The 21,881-nt window shown below is 47.3% G+C and overlaps 2 protein-coding genes across 2 annotated transcripts; one reads left to right on the forward strand and one right to left on the reverse strand.

The window, feature by feature from the left end:
* The first annotated feature begins 769 nt into the window (after positions 1–769).
* On the forward strand, positions 770–3,768 carry LOC127344568 (uncharacterized). Its single transcript, XM_051370864.2, has 6 exons — positions 770–810; positions 897–948; positions 1,076–1,144; positions 1,495–1,700; positions 1,824–1,895; positions 3,647–3,768. Exons 2-6 carry the CDS (start codon positions 946–948, stop codon positions 3,717–3,719), a joined length of 423 nt encoding a protein of 140 aa, XP_051226824.1. The 5' UTR covers positions 770–810; positions 897–945; the 3' UTR covers positions 3,720–3,768.
* A 16,075-nt stretch (positions 3,769–19,843) lies between these two features.
* LOC127340062 (uncharacterized) lies at positions 19,844–21,098 on the reverse strand. The gene is made up of 3 exons (XM_071827542.1): positions 20,619–21,098; positions 20,237–20,547; positions 19,844–20,162 (listed from the first exon to the last, which is right to left on the reverse strand). The coding sequence occupies exons 1-3, from the start codon at positions 21,096–21,098 to the stop codon at positions 19,844–19,846; spliced, it is 1,110 nt and encodes a 369-aa protein (XP_071683643.1).
* Between the last annotated feature and the right edge of the window lie 783 nt (positions 21,099–21,881).

Consider the following 21,881-nt stretch of genomic DNA (forward strand, 5'->3'; position numbering starts at 1 on the left):
AAAGGTGTCTCACATGGCTTTTCTTGGAGGCACTTGGACATGAATTTCCCTCTAATCAACTGCACTTCTTACCTGTTATTGATTCTTTGACTGATTTTATATTAAAATGGAACCTTAAATTCCACCCTTTTATCATATGTAACAATCCTCTCTTTTCTTTCATTTGTGAGAATCTGCATACTGTAAAAGGATAAAGAAGGCCAATCAGTTTGCGGTTTATGTGTAGTTATGTGCTGCATGATTGAGCACATGACTACATCTAGATGTAAACATACTTATATACACATACCGTACTGTATTTTAAGATACTAGATATCAGCAAGCGATGTCCAAAACTCTTGACATTTCTTTAAATCCTTCAATGTTGATTACTAGATGAATTTTATGTAGACTTAACCTTGATCATACTAACAACTTCATATTTCATTAGCACTTCTGGATAGCCATTTCCATGGTATTTCTACTAGCGGCTACTTCACTCATGCTTCTTAAATATGCGGTAAGCTATACAAATACTATTGAGCATGTTGTAGTTGTGCTGTTGGAAATTATATATTTTCCCCTTGTTTACTATATTACATCGAAATATCTAGCTTATGTATTTTGTTGCTAGATTAGCACCTAAATCTGTGAGGATAACTTGTTTACATGTAGTAGCATTCATAGTCAACCTTGGCTAAGAATTTGAAGCAGTTGTCCATGTACCAGAATACCATAGTAACTTTTTTGGTTTTGAATTGACCAAGTTATATTATACGCCACAGGTGATGCAGTTACTCTGGGGTGGTGGGATTTATTCATTAACTTTGGGTAACAAATACATTTCCTCATTTTAAATCATGCTCTGATTTCATGGAAGAGTTCTTGCTAATTGCTTGATGACATTTTTTTGGCAGAATATCCCAGTGCTTTGCTTTTCTTGTCTGCGCAAGGTGGTCCAATCCCATGGTCGGTATAGAGCCAGTGCTTGGTATAGAAATAAATTATCTCATATGAACAGAGTGTGCAACTCGAATATCAGTGCTCCATTATTCTCCAAAAGGAATTCTGATGTGGAAAACCATGTGGTCTGCAGGATATTGGTGGCCCTGTACTGATAATTCCTATCCTGATTTTTCAAGTTCTTCTATGTATGCGCTTAGAGGTATGCTCAGTTCCATTTTTCTAAATGCTTTGTTTCCTTCAAAATTTACTGGTAGGCACTGTTTTACCATCTTTCTTTGCTTTAACTTATCGTCAGTGTGATACCACATACAAATGTCTAATTTCCGAGCTGACATACCAACATCTATGTATTATGTTCTGCACATAGATTGTGCCTGCCACATGTGAGATGTAAATCCCAGTTTTGTGCTTTGAATGTTCGAGGTGAAAGCCGCTAGTCACCTAGTGTCTGTGAAGGCCAATATGATTACCAACTTATTTATGTTTGTTGAGCTATTCCTCTACCACAGTGACTAGACTAAGTACATTTTATCTCTATATTCTATGCAGGGTACTCCTTCTAATGCACGATTTATCCCAGTTCGAGCTATTTTCTCACCTATACTTCTGCTACAAGTGGTCACTGCAATTATTTCTGTTTGGAGATTCTTTGAAAGGCTTGTTGTTAAATTACAAGATGGCATTACAAGTGAAAGATATATTTCTATCTCGTCAAAGATTGATGAGTTGTTTATGCTGGTACAACATGGTTCAAGGTTTTACATGCTCTCTATTTTCATTTTATTACCTCAGGCCTCTTTATTCTGTAAACTGGAACTTGCATATTTATCACTGGAGCTCAGATTGGATTCTCATTTAGTTAATTGCATACTGTTCAGGCTCATTGCGTGGTCCATTGATGAACATAGCAAAGAGGAAGAAGCCCATTTATGCTATACAAATAACATTGGGTATTCACTGCATAATTCTATCTTGTATTCTTGTGTAAACATCACTGCGAGTTAATATAAATATGTGGATCTATTGGTCACCAGTAATTGTATGTAAGTCTATGAGAAGTTAAACATAATTAAGTAAATAATGCCTATGTTGAGGTCACTGCCATCTTAATACAGGACTGCATAACATTTTCTTATTGCGGTAGTGCGCTGCAGAAATGCATCACGGTGCAAAGATAAGGGTCTGCTTGTAGAGTGTCGAGAGAAACAAACAAGATAATCAGTGTCTAAAAGAACTTGCCATGTTGAACCCACAACTGAATATGAAGAATCCTATCTAGTGTTTGATGAGCCATTTCTGTTTTTGATTAATTAATCTGGTAGATTTAAGTACTGAACACACCAGGAACTTGGAGGAGTCCAGTAACCAGAGTCCTAGGACATATACACTACTAATGGATCAGTTAATCGAGGTAGTATTAATTAGTGAGAGAAGCAATTTTGTTGTCATGACAGGCTAGACTAGGATTCTTAATATTACCTGTTTTTTAGGCTTGAGGTTTCTTCAAAAAATCATCCCAGAAAGGATTTTTTTCAAAAAAATACTTTGAAATTCTAATAGTGTTAAGATACATGTAAATATGTATACATACCTTGAAAGCTTCTTTAGGCGTTAAGGTTCCTACAGCATACATGATGTTGCAATATATAACTTCAGTGCATGTAGTACTACCTTCTTATTTTTTTAACTGTCCATACATGGAACCTCAGAGTTGGCCGTGGTGAACTTAAGGGACGATGAACTGGGCCATGTTTTGGAACTTCTGCCACATCATCAGCGCGGGCTCTCCTTCTCAACCACCTCATGAAGATTTTCTGCATACTAAGATTAATGATTACGTTTTGATATATTTATGTTCCTTATTGGACTTCGTAGTAGAGTAATATTTCTTTTTTCTAAATATTTGGCAATGGACCCTTTTTTTATTAAAACTACTAATAAGTAATAATATATCGGATGCAAGGTTTAAATAGCTAGCTATTGCTTTTCTAGACCTTGAAAGTCACGCTATGACACCACCCTGTACCACTATTGGATATGACCCCTATAGCACCAAATAGTTGTGTCATTTGCATTGGCGCGAAAGCAGCTCTAGCTAGCGCTATTTCTGTAAGCAGACATGGTCAAAAACAACAGACAGTTTCTAATTGTAACTATAAACTTAGGCTATAATATATGAGTATATGACCATGTCAATTGAAAAACAGAAAGCCTAAAAGGATAGCATTCAAACTTGTGACATTGGTTTATTGATACCATGGATATTACTAAAACCTCATATGATTTAGGATGCATAGCTGAAGGGACTGTACATACATGGGCTCAGGCTTTTAGATTTTGTGTGGAGTGAAAATCTCGGATTTCTTTAATATGGTAGTAGTTGGTTATATTGAGATCTCAAGAAATAATCTTTCAGCCCTACACACGAGAGGCTAAAATGTCGCTTTACCTTGCTGGTGTGCTCCTTCCATTGCAGTACAAATAGTACAATTAGGTTACCAATTTTAGAGTATTCATCTGCACTGAAACTTATGCTTTTATATTTCATTGATTAACTGAGCTTATTTGAGAACATTGGCTTATTTAGTAGCAGTTTCATCTTGCCTTACCTGAACTTTTAATTTTGAAGTTAATTATAAATGGGATCCTTTGTGATTCAGTGGCATGATGCCATAAATATTTTTACTTGTTTCTGTTACAGATTTGTGAGTATTTTGATTAATAGAAGAATTCTGAACTCTAATACTACTGTCAGATATCTCTCCCTTAAGTGACACATGAATATCAGATACCCTACTTTGGAATCCATGTAGCTCTGAGAAGGTCAGCATAGCTCTTTATCTGAGTTCATGGAACCAAATATTATTGTATTACTTTCACAGTTTTGCATCGATTGAGCAAATCAATTACTTCAATGGCCAATGACACATTTTTTGGCATGTTGGTTCTATCTGTTCTGTTACATTCATTTCATTATTATTTCGCGGTTCATGTTCCTGAACATTTTTTTATTATATGTTCGTGGAAATACAGCTGCATGGCAGCAAAATTCAGGTGCTATGGTATGTCATGAAGTTGCTGCCCCTCTAAGAAGTATTATGTTATTTTCAGTAGGTGCATACATGTACTGATTGCTATGTGTTGTTTAAACGTTTTTCATGTAGCCTTATGGCTAATTTTCCTTGATTGAGTTCTTATGTTGTTTGTCGGAAAGTATTAATGCTTCTCATGTCGGAAAGTTATTAATACTACTGTCAGATATCTCTCACTTGTGTGCACATAAAAATGCAGAAAATATGCATAGGGAAGAAGGTCAAGTAAATAGCATACTGGAGCTTAACTGGAGTTTTGATAAATAGCACAATAAGGTATTGTTTCCCTCGTATACATTTGTATTGAAGAAAAAGTTTTTCTGCTTATGATAATTATATATACGTATCATACCCTGAGTTTTACTATGTTTTTTCTGTTTCTTTTATTATGTCCAGCCATGGACATGCTACCGCGTTCCCTTTTAAATTTTGATGGACTTAGATTGGTGATGAAACTGAGAGAGTTGTAATTCTGTGTGTGAATAGCTAGGTGGAATTGTCTGCGGATCTATCCAAAATTCCTGGACTCAACCGCTACTTGCCGCAAATGGGAATTTGTCGGTATGTGATTTTGCTAATCTTAGAAAATAACCCCATGTGAAGAAACTGAATATTTGGTTCCTAGATTCATGCATACATTGCTTCCCAGACTTTGTTAAATGCAGTTATTAGAAAGAGTTTATACGCAATAAGGCATTCCAATTTCTGTGGATGCAGTTTTATTAATACTTGTCATCTATGTACTGAATTATCATGGGTCGACTCTCTTTCTTGTTTGCCATGTTCGCTTCAGTAAAATAAAAGTCCCTTGGACGTATAATTGTTAGTGTTGAACATCAAGATTTTTCTATGCCACATAAGAGATGTATTTGTGCTTACAATTTGGGGCATGAATCTGCCCCTTGATACAGAGAGTCTACTACTGTAACGGGCGGTCTACTGTTTTCATAATCTTTACAAGGTTAGGCTTGAACTATTGTGTAAATAATACCACTTATGAAATCAGCCAAGGACATTATATAGGTTTCTACATTTTTTATGTGTAAATTCAATCGTATCTAGCCCAATCATAGCCCATTAGCTTGTATATATACTAGATTTCTACCATGCAGTATATTCTCTTTATATATTTATATTTCGTGTTGGCTATGTCAATTAGCTTGCAACATGTATCAATGGGTGTTTTACTTTTGTACTCACTGTGCACTTGCTGCTGGAGAAGGTACGTGAGGGCGTCGTGCTGGAAGCGTTTGGTGTTGCGGCCATGTGTATTGCGGTGGCAATGTCAAGGCATCTCACCGCATCCAGACAACAACCTTGAGCCATAGTAAGGTCACTAGCATCATATCTACTATTTTATTGCTATAAAATCAAATTACTCATGTAAATGTTCCCATATATCCTGGCACATGTAACGCTGCCATTAAATTATGTTAGCTTCAAATAAATTTGATGCTGATGTGATATATGTCCGAGTTGCCCTTCTCAAGTTCTCATGATATTATAGTATATACCTATAAGGTTGACTTTGTTAGTTTTATTATTTCTGGACCATGATCGTGGATTTTGGATTGCTAATAAGGCAATTGTTCCATTTTGCAGCGTTGTATTGGGAGTTGGAAGGAATTGCATATGATACTACATACATGTGCGGTCTACCTGACGTGGATTTCGCTGTTGTCATGATCCGCTAGATATCGCCACCACTAGCTGGACATCTGGACATGAGCAGATTTGTTGTCTTCAAATACGGCTAAATGTGAGCAAAACTATCAACCTTTAGTTCTTGAAGTAACAATCCGGAACAGTGCTCATGGTTCTTACATTTACTATCTAAAATATATGTGTTTTTCTCTATATTGTCTTTGCTGTTGGGGAATCAGTTAATTTTTGAGTTAAATAAAAAAGGTGACGCAAAATAATAATTTGTGCCATCCTCTATGTTTCTCAAAGATTTACTGTAAAACACATGAATGATTTTAAATGCATCATCTTTTCTCATTGGGTCAGATATATTCTGGAGATAATATCTTCTTTTGTGGGCATATGAACACACACGGTTTCAGTTATAGTGTCATCACACAGCGGCAATAGCTAGCTATTTAAATAAGTTGTCACCTAACCGTCACCTAAACGCGCTATTTCGGGATGTATTTGTTGCCGATTGTGGTGGTGGCAGGCGGAAACTACACAAACTTGAAAATTTAATCATGCAAGCTTGAATCCTATAATTTGATGATACTGCTTTGTTTCAGGAATATATTTTCACCATTGAACCATGCATTAACTAACATCAGTTTGTGACTTTGACTAATTAACTCTATGAAGTATGCATATACGACACTTCGGCTTAGCAATCTGTAGCAGGATATCCAGCTTGCAAAATTATCGAATTGGTATGCTGTAGTCTCGAGTTACCCATCATAAATCCATTTTTTCTTGTACTGAATTAGATGCTTCCATTGTTATATTTTTTTTGATAAGATGCATTCTTAGGTACTCAAAAAAAGAATACGCATAATAAATTTGTAGTGTTCCTTTTACTGAGTTTGGTACCAGCCACAGTCCTCTCCGTTTGTGTAAGCAACAGAGGCAATCAAACGCATATTATGCAGTGACTAGAAACTAGGACCACACTTTCCTGTCTTCGTCTTCATCTGAGAGTGCAACGAACAAAAGCTTCACCATGCAATTACTTGAGTCAGGTCTTCTTCAGTATGACAGCCCTGAGTCCCAAGCAAGTCATAGCCTATTTGCATGACCATGTTCATGAAAGTACATTGCTTGATCCTATTTGAACTTCTTTCATTCTCCTATCTTTTTTCATATTCAGTGTTTTCTGGTAATCCTGCGTGAGAGTAGTCACTTTCCATCTTGACGGTATATATGCCGAAATTGTTACCTATGTACTGTTCGCTTCTATGGCATATATATCTTTTGTCTTGCTTCCTTACATGCAGTGGAAGGTCTTCAACGTCCGGTGGAAGATCGAGAAGTTGTAAAGCGATGGAGGTACATTGAGAAGTACCCTCACCATCGAGGGTGTCCTGGTTGCCTCTTAGCTCTCTAGGTCTGTTCTCGATTGATTTCACCGGAGTTTACATACTGTGATCATTAGTGAAAATTGTAAGTTTGTTTTTTTAACAGGAAGAATGTAGGTGACAAATTGTTTTACATACTGTGATCATTAGTGGAAATTGTAAGTTTGTTTTTTTAACAGGAAGAATGTAGGTGACAAATTGTTTCTTGCACATTAAATTGCTACATACTGGAATGAATTCCAGATTCTTGTTTATGTTGGATGATGTGATTACTTTGCATTATTGTTCACTGTGCTGGCTCTATTGGACTAGGTGTATTACTGTTTATATTGCCTCTAATTAGATTTTCTGGAACTTTTCAAAGTGCCTCTAAACAGGGTTTTGAGGCATTTCGTAGAGTTACCTGAAATTATCTATTGGGGCATTTCTTAGAGTTGCTTCTAATTGTGTTTAGGGGTACATCTTAAACTGCCCCTAAAAACATTTAGAGGCATATCTAAAAGTGCCTCTAAAAACTTTTAGAGGCACTTTTTAAACTGCCTCTAAAACCATTTAGAGGCACTTTTCAAACTGCCCCTAAAAACCTTTAGAGGCACTTTCCAAACTGCCCCTAAAAACCTTTAGAGGCACTTTTCAAACTGCCCCTAAAACCTTTAGAGGCATTTTTCAAACTGCCCCTAAAAACATTTAGAGGCACTTTCCAAACTGCCCCTAAAAACATTTAGAGGCACTTTCCAAACTGCCCCTAAATGTATTTAGAGCATTTCATTCAAAGTGCCACAAATACATTTAGGGACACAAGCACCCGGGGCACTTTTCATAGTGCCCCTAATTAGGGGCACTTTGGCTACCTATTGGGGCATTTTGAAGTGCCCCTAAATATGGACCGTACAGTAGTGGGAGATCTCACCGTCAACGTTTTGTGGGGGTGCTGCGCTTTGTGGGGTGTTGGCGGCAAGATCAGTTTGCCTCACTCTTGGCTGCTTTGGATGGCAAGGACATCGGTATGTAGAATGTTTGCATACGCGAAAGCACCGCAAGTCTTCGGTCACTGTTGGCCACGATACCCATGCTGCTGCTGATTGGCTGCTACGTGTACGTACTTTCTGCTGCCTACTGACTTGCGTGATTTTCGTGTTTCTCCTTGGACTCTGGATTGGTGTTGTCTTGCGTCAAGATGGCTCGGCTTCTTCCAAACGGTGTCCTTCCCGGTTTGTGCGGCTGCTCTTGAGCTTAGGGAGGTTGTCGGGGTGGTGCCTTGCCACGAGGAGGCACCGGTGTTTTAACTAGTTGGTGCCCATCTTGGTTTCTAGGAATATGCCATAGGAGGTGCTTCGGGTAGGTGTTGGAGCATCTGCGAAAGCCTTGCACGATCTTGTACTGTGCTTGCAACAACAACGCTCACGACCGCCGTTTCCCTTCTTAAAGATGTTGTCATGATCCTCCTCCTTCGAACCTAGAATCTCACTCTCAATGGCATAGTTAGTCGGTGTCCTGGTTGCTGGTGGTGTTCGCAATTCAAGTTGTTCGGAGGTGCTAGTATGACTTGGTGCTACTTCTCGGAGTGGCGTTTCGGTGCTTGAAATTTCAGGTTGAGCCGCTAGTGTTCAGTTGAAGACTCGGACCTATAGCTTACAAGTAGATCGGAGCATAGTACACGTACACTATTCACAGCATAACATAGTTCAGTTTTCGCCTTTTTTGTGTAGGTCACAATAGTTTTTTTTTTTTTTGAAAATTTGAACGGATAAGTATCGAAGTGACATATACACGTGCAAATTATTTCAAATTTTTATGGAACATTTGAATTGCATTTTTCAAAATGGTTTGAAACGAGGTGCGCTGGTACCCAGGTTCTACATCCTATTTTCGGAAAAAATTCTCCTTTTTTTCAAGTGAAGCTTATCGACACTTTGGAAAAATATCTCCTGGTTTACCTTACCAACAGACAGTTAATTCAATAAACGAAACTCTAGAAAGAACCATTGGGAACTATACTGTTACTATGCACAACCAATTTGCAATTCCGTACGTGTGCACCCTCAGGCTCAAAAGTAAACATTTAGCATCCGGATCGGCAATCCACCTAAAGCTAAGAGCATCTCCACCCGTCTTTCCGACGAGACCCTAGGACGTCTTTTTTTTATCCGGATGGACGAAAAAGGTCCAGTCGCATCCCCGGACCCTCGTTTTCATCCGGATTAGGCCTTTCATCCGTCCAGAGAGCTCAGACCATCCCGGCCCCCCGGGGAGCGCTCGGGGACTCCGGATGAGAGAAAAGCGGGGACGGACCCGCTCTGTCGGCGACAATGACCTGGGTTTCTACGGCAATACCCTCGTCTTCCCGATCTACGGCAACACCCTCGTCTTCCCGATCTACGGCAATATCCTCGTCGAACGAAAGCTTTGAACTCTCAAGTGGTGCAACATAGATAAATTATATATAATTCGAATAAACATAAAAATTACATATAAAAACTTTAAAACAAACTTAAACTACTTCTTCTTCCTAAATGGCCTCGCCTCATCGTCCTGGCGGCGACGCTTCCGGCTCGTCACCTCCTCGTCGGAGGAAGTTGAGTCCTCCTCGTCGTCAGCGTCCTCAGCCTCTTCCTCCTCCTCCTCCTCGTCCTCTTCCTCGGCCTGCTCCTCGGCCTCTTCGTCCTCCTCCTCGTCGTCATCCCATTCGTCCTCGCTGGCCGGCGGGGGGGGGGGGGGGGGGGGGGGGGGGGTGTCGTCTGTTGTGGGTATACTTCATGGGTGTACCATCGACAGTGCCTAGATCCGGCAAGCCCGGGTGGCCCACAGATGGTGATGAGGCATGTGGCCCATCGGGCGGCCCAGTTGCTGTTGATCATGAAGGAAGAAGTCCAGCCCAGGATCAGCAGGCCGGATCCGTACCGACCTAGGAGTGACCCGGATCCAGGGAGGCCCATGAGGAACCCGGATCCAGTACGACGTGTATGGAAGGCGGATCCGTGACGTGCACGGCAAGATATTGTACCGTAGCTAGGCTATCTGTAATCCGGCTAGGACTCTCCATGTAAACCCTAGATCCGTGCGCCTTTATAAGCCGGATCCCGGGAGCCCTAGAGGCACAACCACAACTCATTGTAACAACGCGAAAGCGCCCAGATAATTCCAGACAAGCAGCAGTAGGCCCTGTCATCGTGCAGGTGTTCCGAAGCTGGGTAACTCGCGTACCACCGTCCCGTGTGCACTCCGCCCTATGGCCCCTACTTCTTCTCCCCCTCGTGAGGATCCCTCCTCCGGGGTACCGTCGATTAGGCAACGACAGTTGGCGCCCACCGTGGGGCCTGTGGCGTCTGGAGGCCGGAACCGGGAGGGTTCCGCCATGGGAAGCTACGACGACACCATCGCTGTGGGGCGCGTCCTTTACGCCGGAAATCTGCCGATCGTCCCTCCGGATGAGTGCTGGATTCCGGCTAGGACAAACCCCGTCAAGCTCTCCATCGTCCCAATTGGCGGCATTCACATCTTCATCGGGGAAACCGTCGATTCCGACGGAAACCCACTGGTAAGTAACGCAGACGCGACCGCCGCAGAGCTGGACGCTGTCGCGAAGATCCGATCTGAGATGCAGGAGCTTCCCAAGGAAGATTCCGCCTCGGATCTGGAAATTTCAAAGCCCACCCAATCCGCCCCCGAGCAGGAAACAAAGGTGGAAGACCAATGCAGATCCGCCTGGGTTTCCCAGGTGTTAGAAAAGCAGAGGTGCCACTTCGTACACTTCTTGGCCCATACCGCCGGAACCGCCCCTCAAGAAGACGGAGTTGGTCCTGAGCAGGTAGAGGCACCGGAAAGCGGCGCAGATCCGGATCAGGCTCAGCTTGTCGGAGAAAGCGAAGCTCCGGTTGAAGAGTCGATTTTGGGCAATCTGAGCCCAATTTCCGGCGACACCCCGTCCACGGAATCTGATGACTTCGTTCGCAAGATAAGGGAGTACGGATACGGCGATCAGCCTGAAGTCGACTCCGCCCAGCCCAAGCAGGTTCTCGCAACGGTAGCAGCGCTGGGACAAACTAGATCCGGAGACCAAGTCAGCCAATCTGACCCCCAACCATCCCATCAAGGATCTCCAATGTCTCGAGTGCGACCCCAAAGGGATTCTCCCTCGGAGGAAATCTTGTCAGCAGAGGAGGTGGCCGCGCGAGCAGTTCTTAACACACCTATAACCCCGGGCGACGCCGCAGATCTGGAGGCCCTAGAGACCGCCAGAAAGGAAATGCTGGCCACAGCCAAGAGGCTCGCCGATACCGAAGCTGCGTTAAGGATAGGAAGGGCAGATCATGCAGCCTGGACGGAAAACTTCGAGAGACAGGACCGCGAGATTGCTGCCACACTCGAGCAGGTCAAGAGCATGAGGGCTGAGTGGGAGGTAAAGATGACCTATGCGCAGGCGGAGGCCGATCGAATTGTTAGAGAAGCAATTCCGCCTCGCAGAATACCCTTCAACACGCCCGCAGATCACCAGCCGCTGGAAACTCCAAAGGACAACATGCAGAAAGCTGCGGAATTGCTGAAGAAGAAGGACGAAGAAGTTGACATCAACTATCTCCGCACACTTGTCGCTTCAGCAATGCAGCAGCAGAACAAGGCAGATACTTCGCGCAGGTTGGAATCCAATCCGGATAACTGTGTATCTACCGCGCAGAAGGACGATGAATCGCACACCGGATCGTCGGAGCGCAGAAGAAGGGCCAGGGAGCACCCAAATCCGATCCCCGTTCCGTCACAGACGCCTCCGTCGGATCCAAGGAAGGGAAAGGACGCGATGTACTCCGGAAGAGACAAATACCGCAACCCCTCACCTCCACCCAACGGTTACCCGCGACCCCCTCGCCGCCGTAGTCCAGCCGGAAACACCAGGCCCGTAGGGCATGGTGCGCTTGTTATCCGCGACAACGTGCTGCCAAGAAACAGAAACAGGGAGCGCTCGCCGGAACCTCGCCGGAATCAGAACAATGTTCATGAGCCCGAGCCCAGGAGGAGTCGGAATGAAGATCGCGGTCCAGAGCCTCGCCGGAACCGCGATCCAGAACCTCGTCGGAGCCGCGATCCAGAACCTCGCAGGAGCCGGGACCCAGAGCCTCGTCGGAGCCGTGACCCGGAGCCTCGCCGGAACGACCAGGGCAGCCAGCGCCAAGGCGAAGGCAGCCACAGGAGCCGGAGTCAGCACCAGGAAGGCCGAGGAGATTCAGATGGCGGAAGCAAGAAGTCAGACCGCCCACCTCGCAGGTCTCCCTCACCACCACCTAGCGGTGGCGGCGGAGGTGGAGGCGGAGGCAATGGCCGGAGATCTCGCTCTCGCTCCAAGTCTCCTCGCCACGGCTCGCGCGCGACGCGCGGGACCGCCTTAACGAGTACAGAACCGACTACATTGGTCCGAAGTGCTTTGGCAGGATGATTCGAGAGGAACCAAAGCCAAGGATGAACCTCAAGCTACCCGGAAATCTGAAGCATTATGATGGCACCGAAAGGCCGGATACCTGGATTGAGGATTACTACAATGCTGTAACCTTCGCCGGAGGAACCCCTAACATCGCCTGCCGCATGCTCCAGTTGTACCTTGTAGGTCCAGCCCGGATCTGGCTCAGCGACCTCGAGAAGAACTCCATCTTTTGCTGGTTCGACCTGAAGAACGCTTTTGAGAAACACTTCAGGGGCACCTACAAGCGACCTGCCACAACAAGCGACCTACATGTGCTTGCATCCGTAAGAAGGGCGAAACATCAAGGAATTTCCTCACCCGATGGTTGGCATGCGTAAACGAGTGCGAGAACGTTGACAACCGCACAAAGAATGCACGCCTTCATTGGGGGCTTGCAGCCACCAGGATTGCTGCGACACAAGCTAACCCGCATGGTCAATGCAAATCAACCGACGTTGGATGACACGAGCACCATCGCCAGCGCTCACCCCGCCGCCGACGACGACGCAGGCGGTGATCTCGCAGCCACAGCAATCCCCCTGCACCAACAAAAGAAGAACCGTGACAACGGCGGCAGCAGCAGCCATAAGCGCAAGAACCCTGATGACCAGAAGAGTGGCGGATCCGAGATGGTCGCCATGGCGTTTCAACGCGGAGGTCCAGGAGGCGGAAGAGGACGCGGACGCGGAGGCGGAGCCGGCAGGGGTCCGCAGAAGATACCTCCGAGGTCACCGCGCCGGATCCCGCGCACCGCAAACCTATGAAGAGTACAGAGACATGCCCTGTCTGGCCCATCTGGATCCGGTTACAGGGAAGTCCACTCATACCAACCGCAACTGCAAGTGGGTCAATGATCTAAAGAACGACCCGGAGGCCGGATACAAGCGCGCCCGGAAGCACCGCCCTCGCGGAAAAGGTGGCAAGGGCAAGAACAAGGACAAGGAGGACGATAGTTCCGAGGCGATGGATGAGGATGATAACTCGCCGGATCCCAAGGCAGGATCCGCAGGAAAATCCAACCCATTCGACAAAAAGAGCGTGGGGGCTTACCACACTTTCCTCGGAACCCCAACAAGACGCGCCTCCAAGTCAGCCTACCCGGATCCCGAACGCCATAGTTCCGGCTGTGCCGCAAGACGTCGTGTGGTCGGAAATCCCGTGCACATTTGATCGGAAGGATCATCCCGCAATTGTGCCAAAGGAGTGCTACGCCTTGGTTGTAAGTCCCCGCATAGACGGGTATGACTTCTCCAAGTGCCTCATGGATGGCGGAGCTAGCCTGAACATCATGTACTGGAGACTCTAGAGCGGATGAACCTCACCAAGGAACAGCTCAAACACAGCACCACCGAGTTTCATGGCGTGGTTCCGGGTAAGAAGGCGAACTCCTCGGCGGCATCACACTTCCCGTGGCTTTTGGCGATGTTCATAATTTCCGCGAAGAGAAGATCACGTTTGAAGTTGTGCCCTTCAAGAGCTCCTACCACGTCATCTTCGGCAGGCCCACCTACCACAAGTTCCACGCAAGAGCGTGCTACATCTACAACAAGCTCAAGATTCCGGGTCCTAAAGGTATGATTACCGTATCCGGAGACTACAAAAAAGCTCATGAGTGCGAGTTAGGCGAAGCCGCCTTCGCAGAGTCTGTGATATCCGGAGAAGAGCTGAAAGGCTACAGAGCCGCGGTGGATCCGACTGAGATGCAGACCACCAAGAAGCAAATCTCCGAGCAGAAAACCTCCTTCAAGCCCGCGATAGAAACCAAGAAGCACGACCTCATCCCAGGTGACTCTTCCAAGCAGGTTTCAGTCGGAGCCAACATGGACCCCAAATAGGAAAGCGCGCTCGTCGAGTTCCTCCGCGCTAACATGGATATCTTCGCATGGCAACCTTCTGACATGTCCGGAGTACCTAGGGAACTCGCCGAGCACTACCTCAACATAAATCCGGGGGCCAAACCAGTGAAGCAAGCTATGCGACGCTTTGGAGATAAGAAGCGCCGCGCCATAGGAATGGAACTAGCAAAGTTACTAGAAGCAGGTTTTGTAATAGAAGTTATCCATACCGATTGGGTCGCGAATCCCGTCCTTGTACCCAAAAAGAACACCGAAATACTAAGAATGTGCATCGATTACTCTGGCTTGAACAAACATTGCCCGAAGGATCCGTTCCCCTTGCCGCGCATTGACCAACTCATTGATTCGACGGCGGGGCGGAACTTCGTGTTTTCTTGATGCGTATTCCGGGTATCATCAGATCCGGATGAAGGAATCCGACCAAAAGGCGACTTCATTCATTACCCCCTTTGGTACTTACTGCTATGTTACTATGCCTTTTGGTTTGAAAAATGCAGGTGCTACTTACCAACGTACGATGCAGCGGTGCCTGAAGGACCAAATTGGCCGGAACGTGCACGCTTACGTCGACGACATCGCGGTCATGACCCGGAAAGGATCCGACTTGATCAGCGATCTCACAGAAACCTTCGACAACCTCCGCAGGTACAAGATGATGTTGAATCCGCTGAAGTGCGTCTTTGGCGTGCCACCGGAAAACTCCTTGGCTTCATAGTCTCTCACAGAGGCATTGAGGTTAACCCGGAAAAGATCAAGGCAATCCCGTGCATCAAAAGGCCAACTTGTCTCAAAGATGTGCAACGACTAACCGGTTGTGTTGCAGCAATCAGTAGGTTTGTCACCGCCTTGGCGAGAAGGCACTACCTCTCGTACAAGCTGCTGAAGAAAACAGACAAGTTTGTCTGGGACGACGCAGCTGATGCAGCTCTTCGAGGGTTGAAGGAGATACTCACCTCCCCGCCTATCTTGGCAGCTCCAGTAGAGTCATAGCCAATGCTCCTTTATCGGGCAGCTACCAACAAAGTCGTCACCTCGTCATCGTGGTGGAGCGAAAGGAAGAAGGTCATGAATATGACGTCCGAGACCTGTCTACTACATCGGCGAGGTGCCGACGGAATCAAAACAGAGATATCCTCACTTTCGAAGCTAGCTTATGGCGTGTTCCTAGGCAGCCGGAAGTTGAGGCATTATTTCCAAGAGCATCCAAGAATGGGGCCGTGAGCAAGGCTCCGCTGTCAACAATCCTCAACAACGCTGACGCAACAGGACGTACGGCTAAATGGGGCATCGAATTATCCGCCTTCGACATCGCTTACAAGCCAAGGACTGCGGTAAAATCTCAGGTTCTGGCAGATTTCGTTGCAGATTGGACAGAAGCTCCGGATGCAAGTCTGGAGCCGGAAGGTGTCACATGGGTCATGCACTTCGACGGATCCAAGCAGCATCAAGGCTCAGGAGCCGGAGTCACCCTGAAGTCCCCTACCGGAGAAGAATTGCAGTATGTTCTGCAGATCCACTTCGAAGCTACCAACAACATGGCGGAATATGAGGCTCTACTACACGGTCTGCGCATCGCTAAGGAAATAGGGATCAAGCACATCATATGTCAGGAGATTCCGACCTGGTGGCACAACAAGTAGCCGGAACTTGGAACGCCAGAAATTCCGTCATGGCGGCCTACAGAGACGAAGTTGACGAGATTGCCAAGAGCTTCCTCGGATACGAAGTCAAGTACGTCAGGAGAGACGATAACACAGCGGCAGACATGCTATCCAAGCTCGGATCCGGCAGGAAACCAATTCCGCCTGGCATTTTCCTGGAGCATCTCCGGATACCCTCAGTTAAGGGCGCTAACCCGGAAAACCCAGAGGTGGCAGTGTCTCCGGCTAGGGAAGTGATGGCTATCATTCCGGCTTGGACCCAGCCTTTCCTGGACTACCTCATCGATCAGAAGTTGCCAGAGGACGAGGTCCTCGCACGACAGATCGTCAGGCGAGCACGAACCTACACAATAGTTGATGGACAGCTCTACAAACGAAGTGCAGCAGGGGTATTTCTTAAATGCGTCTCCAATCAAGATGGCATTGAAATCCTCAGAGAGATCCACGCAGGGGACTGCGGGCATCACGCCGCTCCCAGATCACTCGTTGCAAAAGCTTTTCGGTTAGGTTTCTATTGGCTTACAGCTAAAGAAGACGCTGATAAAATAGTCAAGACCTGCCGAGGTTGTCAGTACTACGCTACTCAACCAAACGCTCCAGCCCAAGAGCTGAAGACCATACCTATCACCTGGCCATTTGCGGTCTGGGGGCTTGATATGGTTGGTAAGTTAAAAAAATCATCTCCTGGCGGTTTTGAGTACCTCCTGGTCGCTGTTGACAAGTTCAGCAAATGGATCGAGGCTAAGCCAGTGAGAAAAGCCGACGGTGCTACGGCACTAAAATTCGTCTGCAGCCTCGTGATGAGATTCGGCATCCCGCACAGCATAATCACAGATAATGGCACGAACTTTGCTCAAGGAGAATTGAGGGATTATTGTGAGACAATGGGGATACGATCGGACCTCGCATCTGTGGCTCATCCACAGTCCAATGGTCAGGTTGAAAGGGCTAACGGCCTAATATTATCAGGAATTAAACCACGCCTTGAAGGACCGCTGCGACGAGCAGCCGGAGCTTGGGCTGATGAGTTGGAGTCTGTTCTGTGGAGTTTACGAACTACCCCTAACAGATCAACAGGGTTTACCCCTTTTTTCCTGGTATACGGATCCGAAGCCGTACTTCCCTCCGACATCATCCACGATTCACCGCGAGTTTCCGCCTACAATGAAGAAACAGCTGACGAGGCAAGACAGCTATCTGTGGACCTGATCGAGGAAGCTCGGAACTTAGCAGATCAGAGATCCGCCATCTATCAGCAAAAGCTCCGACGTTATCAGGTCGTCGAGTTCGGAAACGCTCCTTTATGGCAGAGACCTGGTCCTCCGCCTTCGACAGGTGAAAGACCATAAGCTGCAATCTCCATGGGAAGGACCCTTCGTCGTTAGCAAAGTGCTTCACAACGGGTCGTACTACCTTGTCGATTTCCGCGAGTTAAGGGATAGACCTGCTAACTGGCACCGGAAACGCAAGCGTGAGGATCCGGATGACATCTACGATGAAACAGATCGCGGTTGGAATTTCGCACAGCTAGGTCCTTTCTACACTTAGCATATATTTTCCGAGTTCTAAACTCGTAATAGTTATACATGATCAATGAAATAAAGCTTCTGGTTCACTCTTTTGAGTCTTTTACCTCCTTTACTTGTTCATTTTAGATCGTGTATGTTTTTTCCAACTAAAACCGCAGTAGCTGGATTTTTCCGCCTAGGCGTGTATGAAAGTTGTGATTTTCAAAATCGTCCTTTAGGACGTAAGCTTAAGTTTTCTCGATAAAGTTGTTATCTCGTTGCGAACTCGTGGATTCCTAGTAGCGATTTCCGGCACCTATGCCTCGGGGGCTTGTTTCCACGGTTATGGACGGACTGCCATTGGGCTTCGCTGCCGGCGAGCGTTTCCGGCTAAGGTTTTCCGGCTCGTGGAAGGTCAAGCGAGCAAGCCGGAAAATAACGAAGTCAGCACTTGCTTTCCGACATAAAACGAAACATGCACACAATATTTAACGGATAGCAGGATAAGTGTTTCCGCCCCATGCATAATTGTTTCGTTCCTAGCTACTTAAGAATTTAAAGTCTTATTACAAACCCTCGGCGGGGGCCAAAATGATGCATTGCTTTTCCCGCAGAATAAAAGTTCTCACTCCCCTTAGCCGGAGAAGTTTTGCCCTCCGGATCTTGTTCCTTGGCGCCTTCGGCCGGAGAAGATACGTCTTCTTCACTTTCCTTTTCTTCGAAGCAGCAGTTGCTGGTCTTGGGTTCTTCTTGGGGCGCATCCTTGGAGCTGGTCCAGGTAAACTCGGCTCCGGATTCCGCAGGTCGCGCCTCGGGCGTCGAGATCCTTCAAAAGTTCCGCTTCTAAGGCCTCGTCAGCAGCGAGGACGACCTTGTCGTAGAATTCCTCGTGCCGGATCCTGCGCGCGATGCGGGTGTCGTAGCCGCTCACTGCATCCAGCAGCTCGCCGACGTCCGCATCCGGAGGAACGCCCGTGGTCACTTCATCAAGATCAAGACCCGGAGTATGTGCTAGGCACATGGTCAAGGCCATTGCAGCTGCGCCTCGGGCTGAAGATGCTTGTAGATCAATCACCAGACTCCGGCAGAACGTCCATCTTACCAATAAGCTTGCGCACGTCACAAGTGCGGCTCCTTTTTGATGTTCAAATTATGGCATATTTTGCGGGAGGCGGAGATGAGATCCTTGCAGTCATCACCCGCGAGTTGCGTAAGATCGTCTCGTGGGAACAAATTCCGGCGCTGTTCCGGGTACCCAAGCGGCTCTACATAAAAAGATAATCAGGATATAAGCATGCAATTTGAGCGCAAAGTAAAAAGAATCGGAGCAAATATCTTGACAAGGTTCCGATATCATACCCAAGATGTTCTCATTGAGCAAGTCCCAGTGCTGCTCCGCAGTCTCCATAAATTTCCGAGTCCGTTGAGCTCTTTTGCTGCCTCTGATGGTCTCGCCGTCAGCATTCTTTTTCAGCTCCAGCTCGCCCTTCTCCCTGATATGCTCGGAGTTTTTCTCCGCCAGCTGCTTTTCGGCCTGCTCCCTCTTAAGTTCCGCCTCCTTTAGCTTCGTCTCCAATTCTTGGTACGAGGAGCGCAGGTTCTCAAGTTCAGTCGAAGCTGTTGCAAGGGAGGAGGATGCGCCTATAATAATATACGTTAACGACAAATTTGAAGTCGGAATTTGGTTAATAACGAAGAAGGTGGAAACCAACCTTGGGCGTCTGCCGATTGTTTAGCCAGTTCCGCATTCTCATCCTTCAAAGGTCCGGATATTTTCCGCCCGACTCGCAGTAACGCGGCGCTGCAGGGCAATGTTCTTGTGCAGCTCGTAGTGCAGCGCCCGCTGTTCTGTAAAATTTAAACGGTGCAGGAGTAAAATTCCGCTGTAGCGGTGGTTTTTTTAAAGCATCATTGCCGGAACTTTTCCGCCATAATGCTTGGGGGCTACTGGTCCATTCTAAAAAAAAAACTTTCCCGAAAGTAATTTTTCTCTAAGCATTTAAGCGCTAACTACTTTTTGAGTTTCCGCCTACATGCTTGGGGGCTACTGGGGAGTACCTTTTGCTTGCAGATAAGTTGATCGCAGAATCGGCCAATGTTTTTCTTGAAGTCCCGGATCTCCGATGTCCTGGAATCCGGCTTCCCTGTGCGTTGTTCAGCATGGCGTTGAGCAGGTCTTGTTCAAGTTCCCACTTCTCCGCCTCAGTCAGCTTGTTAAAAAACTTGGTGGCATACGCCTTGGGGTGGAAGTGGTGTCCGCCGGATCTCCGAAGTTTTTCGGAAAACGACTATGTCGCCGCCGCCTCTCCAGCCTTCTCGGAAGTGACTTCCGCATCTCCTTGGCCTTGTGTTTCCGCCTCTTCTTGGGCAGGGCTTTTTGCCTTGGGATCTTCTTCCTCCAGGTGCCCGCTGCTAACCGGAATTATCTCCGGTGGAGTGTTTGCGGCAGGCGGGGGAGATGGGTCAGCCTGAGGAGGCGACGGTTGAGGAGTTGGGTGGGAAGCGCTGGGTGGAACTGGAGTAGAGGGACCAACAGCCGGAGATTTCTTCATGTACTTCGTGATGGGCTCCTGGCTGGTGGTCCGCGTGGCAGCGGTTTTCGGATTCCTGCAAACAAGTGAAAGGGTTTAGACAAGAAATAATTTCGCTAAGTAAAAATCGCATCATGCTCGGAAACTCACGGGGCACCGGGAATGATGGGGCGTGTGCCCTGGCCAGCCGTCGAGAGCATCCGTAGACGCGCACGCTCCGCCTTCCTTGAGTCAAGCGGAGGTGGTTTCGTCGTCTTTGGCTTCTTGGCGGAGGCCTCGCCGCTAGCTCCGGCTTCAGAGCCGGGAGCCTTGGCGCGGGGACGCTTTGTAGGTCGAGGGGCCGCCTTGCGGGGTGCCTGGTCCTCTTCCTCCTCGTCGTCTTCCGGAGCCTCCTCCGCCGTGTCGCTGGTAACGGGGACGCGAATGATGGTGCGGAAGTTGTCCTCCGCCAAAGTATTGAGCTGGAAGGAAAATGAACAGAAGTTAGAGTTATCCTTGTGAAGTTTGAAGCAACGGAAAGAACGAAGCTTACCGGAGGACACTGATCGTTCGTGTAGATATCCTTGAACAGTTCCGGGACCTGTTGGCCCCTCGGAATCTTCACCAGCGTCTTGAGTCTTCTTTTCAGAGAGTCAGCCGGAAGATCATGGCGGGTAACCCGGAGAAGATCATCCGCCCCGGTGTAAGAGCACATCAACCGCGCGTTGTAGCGAAGGGGCTGGATTCTCCGGGAAAACCAGCTAAGTGTAAGCTGGGCTCCGGTAAGTCCGTCGTGGACTAGCCAGGAGATTCTCCGCGCAGCTTTCTCCAAGGTTGGAGTCAGGGCGAGTGGAGGGACGAAGCTCCAGCTTGCAAGTTCTTCCGGAGGTTCGTTGACGAACTGGGGAAGGCCTTCGTGGACATCCGGAACAGGAGCATTCTTCTCGTAGAACCATCCGGCGTTCCAAAGACGGACGGACTCGTGTGAATCATGGGGAGGATACATACGATTAGGGCGGAGCATAAACGTCATGCTTCCGCAGTTCACCATTGCTTTGTCCTTAGTTTCTTTCTTCACTCGGAAAAAGAATTGCCACAACTTGACATCTGGCCGGATCCCAAGATGTCCTTCGCAGAGAGTCACGAAGTTGGACAAGAGAAGGTATGAATTGGGGCAAATGTTGTGGGGCTGGAGCCCGTAGGTGTTGAGGATGGAGAGGAAAAATTCCGAACAAGGGAGTGAAAGTCCGCGTTCCACCCAAGCCTTGGTCATGACAACTTCTCCGGCTTCTGGCTTGGGGGCGTCGGAGTCACGAACGAAACTCCAGTGTGTGGAGATCATTCCCTCGTTCTGGAGCTCTCTAAGCTCCACGTCGGTGGTTGCGCAAGGCCACCATTGACCTCGTTCTCCTTCACGGATCCGGGCCTTGGACGCCCTCTTGTTTTCCGCCTCCTGCACCTTTGCTGCCATCCGAGCTTGTCCCTCGAGTTCTTCTTGGAGCTCTTGGAGGGTAGGGATCCGGCTTGGAGCGGTGCTGGAAGATGCGGAAAAAGGTTGAGCTAGTCTGATGTCGGAAACATACGGTGGCAGGAATGATATAGGATCCGGGCATATGGGTTCTATTTGGTTGGGATCCGGGCTACTCGAAGAGCTACCAGTGCAAAGTGACGATTCGAGTGGCATGCTTCCGGCTGCACCCATACAAAGTGTCTGAGTACCCGGATCACTAAGCCTATCTTCTACACTAGGTTGTCTTCTACAAGTCCGGCGTACTTACCGCTAATGGCGCGGTGGTGCGACGGAGCTCCGGCGGAA

Source organism: Lolium perenne, chromosome 3 (assembly GCF_019359855.2).
Source record: "Lolium perenne isolate Kyuss_39 chromosome 3, Kyuss_2.0, whole genome shotgun sequence".
NCBI lineage: Eukaryota > Viridiplantae > Streptophyta > Magnoliopsida > Poales > Poaceae > Lolium > Lolium perenne.